This window comes from Micropterus dolomieu, linkage group LG12 (assembly GCF_021292245.1).
Source record: "Micropterus dolomieu isolate WLL.071019.BEF.003 ecotype Adirondacks linkage group LG12, ASM2129224v1, whole genome shotgun sequence".
NCBI classification, from domain to species: domain Eukaryota; kingdom Metazoa; phylum Chordata; class Actinopteri; order Centrarchiformes; family Centrarchidae; genus Micropterus; species Micropterus dolomieu.
In genome coordinates this window covers 6,623,217-6,632,882 of record NC_060161.1, presented here as the reverse complement: position 1 = coordinate 6,632,882, position 9,666 = coordinate 6,623,217, and the positions used below count along the sequence as shown (strand labels likewise).

Genomic DNA, 9,666 nt, shown 5'->3' with positions numbered 1-9,666 from the left:
TCCACACTACTTTTCCTACCTAAAGCCTCCATATTTTCAGATTTTGTTTTCTCTCTACCTCTTCTACCTTCTTCCTGCATATTATTTGAGCTATGTACTGTAACAAAGGTTTTTGCCATTAGCTCTGCCTTCTCCCTATTTGTTACTGCTGTCTCATTTCCCTCAACCAGAACCGTGTAACTCCATTCCCCCCCCCCCCCCCCCCCCCCCCCCATCTTTTTTATCATCCCCCACACCTCCCCAACCTGAGTTGTGTTTCCAATAGAATCACAATACTTTCTCCATTGTGATCTTTTTGCCAGTCTTATAGTCCTTCTTACTACTGCCTGTGCTTGCTTGTACTGAATCAAATGTTGCAAGCTATGAGTTCTTTTAACTAGTTTAAATGCCTTATTTCTATTTCTCACTGCTTCCTTGCACTCATCATTCCACCATGGTACTACTTTCTGCCTTGCTCTGCCTTTGCTTTTAGGAATTGATTCTATTGCCGCCAATATTATACCTTGCTTTAATTTGCTGTCCAGAGTTTCTATGTTCATCCCTTCATGAATCTGACTTAAATATCTATCACTTACATCAAGAAATTTCTCCCAATTAGCCTTCTCAAAGATCCATTTCCCCCCTGTGTTCTCTATGACCAGTGGTGTTGCCATATTTATCTTGCACCAAACTGGATAATGATCACTCCCTATAGTTCCTTCATGGCCCCTTCACATACTGATGCCATGGAATTTGAAGTTGTCTATGAAGATTCTCAGTCATCCAGGGTCGTTGGCCCGGGAACGACCAACGACCCCACTGAGGTTAAATAGCTGAGTTTCCCTGCCAGTCAGTCAGAACTGAAGAAGTCCTTTGGATGAGGGACGAAACGTCTTCCAGTATCTTCAACCAAGTCCAGTTGCCCTTTCATTTTAACCTTCGTTGGATAACATGGAATTTGAAGTGAGATCTAGCACTGATTATTTTCCTGTATGTATATCTATCCTAGTGTTACTGCCATTATTTAAGCATACTAAATTCTTTTCATCAAGTAACTCTTCTATCACCTGACCATTTGTGTCTGTTCTATCACACCCCATAATGTGTTATGTCTATTAAAATCTCCACACCAAACAATATTACTACTATTCTGCCCTTCTGTCTCTTCCAGCTTCATTAATTCTAGTTTTTTGTACGGGTTATAATAATTCACAATCGTTACTTCTATCCTTGCCCACATTTTCAATTCCACATACTCTTGTTCTCTTCCTATCCCTAAAATCCTGTAAGGAATGCCCTGCTTTATAAAGGTGACACAACCCCCGCCTGCCCCCTCCATCCTATCTCGCTTCACAGTTACATACCCATGTAGAACAAAATCCAATCTTATGCTTCTTAAACTCTCCTGCCATCTTAACTGCCTCAGCATATGATACTTTTTCCTTTCCTCGAATTTGTTGCACCTCCACCTCTTGCATCAATACCTCACATCCCCAATATCCCCAACAAACTACATTTGGGACTCACTCCCTCTCCACACTTTCCATATTCATTATCCCCCTACATTACCCCACTTGCCCTCGAATGATTTTTGTTTCAATGGATCAATATTCTTTACTCCCCCCTCCCCCTGAAATCTTATCACTACATTAAGCATTTCTGCCTTTGGATTCTTCCTCTCACTTTCTCCTTCCTCACTTTCTACTTCGCTTAGACTAGTTGTATTTTTCTTTCTCTTAAACCTACCGGTGTTCCTGTTCTCTCTCTGTCTTATCACCTCTTTCCACCCTTTTCATCATTGGAAGAGAGACTGATCCTCGCTGTTTGTGAGTTTCCAGAATTTATTACTGTTTTCTAAATAGGACATCAACAGGAGGGAATTCACACGGCAGAGCATCCCCGCAAAACTAGATGAAGACCTATCAGGTAAAGCCTATAATTTTGTGTAGTGCACAGAAGCCGTTGCACCTGCTGTTTACTCGCAGAGTGCTTGTCTGCTGTTCACCTGAGGAAAAAGCAACCCACGGGGCCAAGCGACTACGCTGTGAAGATCGACATCTTCCCCAATACTAACCAGCATGCAGTGTGTAGCTATCCACTTCACTGTGGCATTTGATCGCTTGTCTTGCTTTTGTTTATCTACTTCTGCACACGCTGCGTCCAACACTACTTATTTCAACATGTGTTTCAAAACATCAAAACAGACTGGTCCTTTCCGCCCATGCCTCCTCACCTGTGGTGTTGCCAAGGAACCATTTTGGCTCATGATGAGCAAACACAAAAATATATCTCTGTTCTTCATATAATGATATTTTATACAGTATGAGAGATGGCTAGGTGACGCAACAAGACCATATATATTGACTTTGTTGAAACATTCACATTGTCAACTTAATATTCATAACAGTCCCACAGTAATAATGTCCACCCTGAAGTCACTGTTTAAGGTAACAACACAGCTCTGTTTTGGGCCTGGTTACATCATTAATATCAGGAAGAAGAGATGATGTAAACCATACCCATACTTTCCACATCTAACCACAAAATCTAACTGAAAAAGAATTCATGCTGGTTTGAGTAAAATGTGGCTTGTGTAGTTAACTCCCAAGAACAGAGTCTTTCTTCTATGGAAGTTAATGAAATGATCAGTTCTCCTACACAGTTCCACAATCAGCTGGTCATACTGTTATAATAATTATGGTAAATACATATATATGATATCATCAGAAAGCTATGTGATTTTTTCCCCCCACACTTTTAGGGAATGTTTGTTTTCATACCTAATGTCTGTATGAGGTTCAATTAATCTATTAATAAACATCAGTCCAGTTTTTCATGACATGGACTAATTATTTTGTAACAGTGTTCCACAATCTAAAAGCAAAGTGAGAATCCAAACAGAGAAGGCATGTGAGAACCAAAACCAAAATCCACAGTAGTCCAACACAAAGGCAAGGGAAACAGTCCGAGACACTTGACACTGCTCGACCACCCAAGTGAACAGGAAACAAAGAAAAATGAAACAATGACAAAACACAGACTGAGAAAACATGAAGACAGGAAGTAAGTAAATAGACACAAGAGAAAGGAATACCAAAACAAGAACCCCCCCCAACACACACACACACAAGCGGGGAATTGCTTCAGCTCAGCAGGGTCAGGGGTAGGTGCAGTGACTTCAGACTGCTGTATTTCTGCAGGGATTGGATGTTGCCACAGCTGAGCAGAGACGGGAAGTGCACTATGCAAAATAGAGGAGGAGTTGGGGATCAACCAATCAACCTCCTGATAAGTGGGGCACTCTACCACCTGACCCACGGCCAACTAATGTTAAAAGACTTGCAAACAAATGTATTTCTCAAAATGTTGGAATGTGTCTTTAAGATTTACCACTGAAGCCAGAAATCTACCATAACTTAGTGGCTACCTTCCTTAAACTTGGTCTATGTATATAAAAAAACTAGTCCATGCATTTGTTACTTCTGAGCTAGATTACTGCAATTCTTCAGTATTATCAGGCTGTCCCTTAACACTCTTCAGCTGATCCAGAATGCTGCGTCACATTTTCTGACGGGAAAAGAGATCATATTTCTCCTGATTTAGCTTCTCTGCATTGGCTTCCTGTCAAATCCAAATTTAAATTCCTTCTTCTCACCTTCAAAGCTCTTAATGGTCAGGCACCATCTTATCTTAAAGAGCTCATAGTACCTTACTACCGCACCAGAGCACTGCGCTCCCAGAATGCAGGGTTACTTGTGGTTCCTAGAGTCTCCAAAAGTAGACTAGGAGCCAGAGCGTTCAGCTATCAAGCTCCTCTCCTGTGGAACCAGGTTCCAGTTTGGGTTCAGGAGGCAGACACCATCTCCACATTTAAGAGTAGGCTTAAGACTTTCCTCTTTGATAAAGCTTATAGTTAGGGCTGGCTCAGGTGAGTCCTGAACCATCCCTTAGTTATGCTGCTATAGGCCTACACTGCCGGTGGATTTCCCATGATGCACTGAGCTCCTCTCTCCTCTACTTTCTCTCCCTCTGTATGCAACCTCATCCCATTAATGCATGTTACTAACTCGACTTTGTGGTGTCCGAACAATAATGCTGCCATGATGTGTTGAGAAGAAAGCCGCTTGACACTGTTCTTGATCATAAAAGTTTACTACATCAAGGAGTTCAGCATCAATTACAAGCTCTGCAGCAGCTTGGAGAGAGACCCAGCCTGATGGCCACTCTGTCTCTCTGTACATCAAACATAGCTTATATAGGATATGTTTAGGTATCTGTTCACCATAGAGGGGTTTGAGTCTGCAAAATAAAAGGTCAAACCCATAAAAGGGTACAGTACTATTTTGAAGTAACAAAACAAGGGGTTAGAGGTCAAATTCTATAGAAGGGTTCAGTCCCTACATAACCACCGATCACTACTCTCCCCGTAGGAGGTCACTGACCCTCTGTCCTGCTGCTACAGTGCTATTTTGATCTGTTATGAGTCAAATGCATAAATATTAGATACTACAACTTCTCCCTTTTCCGGTAGTCTTGTGCTTTCTCGTCCCTCTCCTCTCTCCTCCTATCACTTCCTGCAGGTATTTCTGGCTCTGGAGCTGTGGAGTCTGGATCTGTGGCTGCGGGTCACCTGCTGCCCCCGTGTTCCTGCTCGATGCCTTCTGCTAGAATTATTGTTACTAGTCCTATTAGCTTAATATTAATATAATTATCAATACCAATATTGATTTTCAGGCTATACCACTACTACTTTTTCTGTTTGTGTTTCTGTGTGGATATTTTGTTGGATGCTACTGTGCTCCCCCTCATCCCCAACCGGTCGAGGCAGATTGCCGCCCACCCTGAGTCACAGTTGTTGTTTAAGTTTTCTACCTCCTTAAAGGAAATTTTTCCTTGCCTGTGTCACCAATTGCTTGCTCACGGTGGGAACTGTCTGTAAATATTATTACAAAGAGTACGGTGTAGAGCTGCTCTGTATAAAAGTGCAATGAGATAACACTTGTTATGAATTGGCACTATATAAATAAAATTTTATTAAATTGAATTACTTAACTTCTTTTAATGTACTTATTTAAATTCTGTTTTTGAATGGGAAGCTTTTTACAGCTGCTGCTGGTCTGCTAACAACTTCCCCTTTGCAACTCTCTCTCTCTCACTTTCTCTCTCTCTCTCTCTCTGTGTTAAAGAGCAAGGTGAGACTACACAAGGGACTGTTTGATGGGGAGTGTGAGACAGAGTCAGTAGAGCTGTGGGAGTGAGTGTGTTAAAGAAACTCCTGCTGGTAGCAGAGAAACAGTAGATTTTTGTATTTTGAAATGCCATGCTGACCAGGTAACTGTTGAACATATACATCTGTGAGGACTTTTAAAAGAGAGAAAGGGAGAAAAGGAAAAATAATACAAACAGAGTCGAAGGAAATCTACAAGGGGAAAAAAGAGGAGGAAACTGATACTCAGCTGTGACACAGTTCTGGATTAAGGTGAGTATTATTCTGTTATTCTTGGATTCTGACACCCCAGGGAGGATAAATACTATCACGTATGCTGTAGCTGACTGACTGAACTCTAACGCTCATATGCCTAAATCTTAAAGCTTTATTTCTGGATAGTTCCTTGCTGTGGTGTGAAAGAAAGTTGTTTTCAAAGCATAATATTGCAGCACCTGCTGTTTTTTTTAACGTTATAAAAATATCAACTAAGAGGCTGATGGCGCATAGATAAGATTCTTGCCTTTGGTGTCGGAGACCTGGGTCAATTCCTGCTGTGACCCATCCATCATTGTGTCCCTGAGCAAGACACTTAACCCCTCGTTGCTCCAGAGACGTGCAAACTCTGACATGTATAGCAATTGTAAGTCGCTTTGGATAAAAGTGTCAGCTAAATGAATAAATGTAATGTAATGTATGATAAGTGTGATTGCATTGAAGTAACTCAACAATGTTACTCGATATACTCTGTGACTTTGACTTCTGAGCAGGTTGAGCTGGGAGATCAGGCTCTCACCTCAGCCTGTACTTTACCTGAACCTGCTGTGGAAACACACATCACTGCATTTTGTAAACCCAGAGCTGGCTCATGCAAAACAATCAAATAACATGTTTTGAATGTTGGTTTTCAAAAGAACAAAAAGGTGAAATATCAACATTTTTATTTGACTGAGGTGGAAAAGTTGGTGTAAATAATAATAATACATTCGCAAATAAATGATGACATACATGACGAGACGTCACATGAACATCACTCGAGATGAAACCATCAAAACTGTGTGGAGCAATAGACTGTAACCTTCCTCCCATTAACACAGATTCAACATTTCCATGTTTTCCACGTGATTTTAACAACAACAACAACAACAACAACACAACAATAACGTTTCCATTCTTCATGTCCTCTTCTTCTGCGTTAGTTTAATGACATTTGATGGCTGCCAACCCTGAGTCTAGGTTCTGTCTTTCCGTGCCTGTGTCGCCAAGTGCTCATGGTGGGAATTCTTGGGTCTCTATAAATAATATAACAAAGAGTACGGTCTAGACCTGCTGTATATGAGAAGTGCAATGTGATAACTTCTGTTAGAAATTGACGCTATATAAATATAAATATAATATATTTAAATATAATATAAATATAGAACTTGGTGTCTACATGGTGCATACAGCACACAATGCAAAACACATCAATCTGGCTGTGAGGGAAACCTTTGAGGTCAAGGTTTCCAGAATATGCATTTGGCATTTATCCATCTATACCAATAGTACAGTAACAGTAGTAACAGTAAATCTACTATTTGTGCTAGAGTAAGGTTAAGCATGGAAAAGACTTTCAGGCACACCATGTCTCATGATGAACAGCAGGTCTTAGTCACGTCCTACCACAGGTACGTGGGCTTTCACATCTGCTGTGTCGCCCACTTATCTGTTGTTTCATCAGCTTATTTGCATCAGTGTGGTTTATACATTTGGTTACTCCTGAAAAGATATTCAAATTATTTCCAAGAAATAATACTCACATCAGTACGTCAGTGCCCTCACGGAAATGTGAAACTACAGTTTCGTCATTTTTGAGGAAGAGTTTGATTATTATGATATGCTGGACAATGTAATAGTGTATATGCAGTAACTGTAAAAACTAAATTCATGGGGTGTTTTTGACTCAAGAGTTATACTCTAAACTAAACTTTCCATGTAAAAATATGTGGGCTTCCTCAGAGCTATTGACATGATCATCTTATCTAACTATTGACACTGCAATGTTGACATGTTGATCTGTTGGTTGTTTGTTTCAAAAACCATCTCCGCCATGTGAAGCCACTCATAGCTCAAAGCTGAATTGGTAAACCTAGAGTTAGCACACACAGTGTCAGATAAGTGTCAGACTGGTCAACAATGGGTGACAAGGCCTGGCTTGTAGTTGGTAATCCAGTTTGTCCCAAAGGTGTTGGGTTGATGGGGTTGATCTCAGGGTCCTGTGCAGACCAGTTAAGTTCTTCCACACCAAACTGGGGGAAAACATTTATTTATAGAGCTGGCTTTGTGCATGGGGGACGTTGTCATGTTGAAACCAAAGCCCAACTGACACAATGCTGAAAGCACATTGGTGTTATGGATTTTATTTCATGCTAACCAGGAAAAACAGACACAGACCACAAGCATAATCATCCACCAGCATAACAATTGGCAGGATGTATTCAGGCAGAAAATATGACAGTGCCATATTGAAAGTCACTGAGCTCTTCAGGATAACCTGAAAACGTTTGTCAGATGAGATTACACGGTTGTAGTCTTCATTTTATGCACGTATTAGCAATGGGTGTGGTTAAGGCAGATGAACCCACTACTTAGGCATAAATGTGGATCTGATGCAGGGCCACCAACACTGATGGAAGCTAATATGCAAATGTTCAGCATGTGACAGCTTCAATCAATAGTATCCTTCAAGTATCCACATGTTGTCAGCTGAACCCTTGGCTAATAGCGTGTGTGTGTTAATTTCCGTAGATGGAAGTCTACACTGTAACAGTAGCAACTGGTACATCAGAGTATTCAGGCACAAACAACTACATCTTTGTGACCCTGGTGGGGGAGAAAGGGGAGAGTGAACGGACCCTGCTGGACAACCCTGGACTGGACTTCTGTCGAGGAGCAGTAAGTGTGTGTGAATGATAATGTGAAGTGTACTGATGTGTGTTTGACAGTGGTGGAAGAAATATTCAGCTCCCTTACTTACAGTTTTTCTCAGTTGCTTTGGTTCATTTCTCAGATCAGAATTGAAATTCTCAAAACTACTTGTTCAACCTCCACATCATCTCGTTGCTTGTGCACATCATTAAAGCCAATTTCTCATTCTTTTGAACGAACAGCAAAAACACATTTATGCACAATTGTCGGCTGTTTCCTACATTATCAATTGCTTATGTCATATTGATCACAGTGTATTATACTGATTCTGTGTTAAATAGTCTTGCCCCCTCATTACATGCAAAATAGTGAACACATTGCCATAATCTGTCAAGCATATTTTCTTTACATGTCTTTTAGACTATTTTTGTAAATGTGTCCTGAATTCATGAAGCTATCCGTTGTGATGTGGATGAGAATCTGCAGCCCAACAGACAGGAAGATCAGCCTAAGGGGTGTTTCCCATGTTTACATTTCTGACATAAATATTTACTTTTAAGAGATAGACGAAGGATTTTGAGCATGTTAAGGGCTTTTGCAGTTAACCCACTGTGTGATGCTGTTTGTACGATCTGTTTTCGAGAAATGCACTTACTGTTTTGCAAATGTTAAGGATGATTTGAGAAATGTACCGAAGCGACTGAGAAAAACTGTAAGTAGAAGTAGTAATATCACACTGAGAGTAAGTAAGAAAAGTAAAAGTCAAGCATTCAAAACTTACTTAAGTAAAAGTATGTAAGTTTTATCAGCAAAATGTACTTAAAAGTAACAAAAACAAAAGTACTCATAGAGTGTTCCCTGTCAGTGTTATCATGTGATTATAGAAAGACAGGCAGACATAGATAGAGAGATAGATAGATAGATTGATACATAGATAGATACATAGTTACATAGATACATAGTTACATAGATAGATAGATAGATAGTTACATAGATAGATAGATAGATAGATAGATACATAGTTACATAGATAGATAGATAGTTACATAGTTAGATAGATAGATAGATAGATAGATAGATACATAGTTACATAGATAGATAGATACATAGATAGATAGATGATAGATAGATAGATAGATGGATACATAGTTACATAGATAGATAGATAGATAGATAGATAGATACATAGTTACATAGATAGATAGATACATAGATAGATAGATAGTTACATAGATAGATAGATAGATAGATAGATAGATACATAGTTACATAGATAGATAGATACATAGATAGATAGATAGATAGATAGATAGATAGATAGATACATAGATAGATAGATGATAGATAGATACATAGATAGATAGATAGATAGATAGATAGATAGATAGATAGATAGATACATAGATACATAGATAGATAGATACATAGATAGATAGATAGATAGATAGATAGATAGATAGATACATAGATAGATAGATGATAGATAGATACATAGATAGATAGATACATAGATAGATAGATAGATAGATAGATAGATACATAGATGATAGATAGATACATAGATAGATAGATAC

The 9,666-nt window shown here is 39.4% G+C and overlaps 1 protein-coding gene across 1 annotated transcript in view; it reads left to right on the top strand.

Annotated features, from left to right (window-relative positions):
- Positions 1–7,972: 7,972 nt before the first annotated feature.
- alox12 (arachidonate 12-lipoxygenase) overlaps positions 7,973–9,666 on the top strand; it is a 27,528-nt gene continuing 25,834 nt past the window's right edge. The window contains exon 1 of the mRNA XM_046064896.1: positions 7,973–8,119. Coding sequence (XP_045920852.1) covers positions 7,973–8,119 — 147 coding nt within the window. The remainder of the gene's footprint in view (positions 8,120–9,666) is intronic.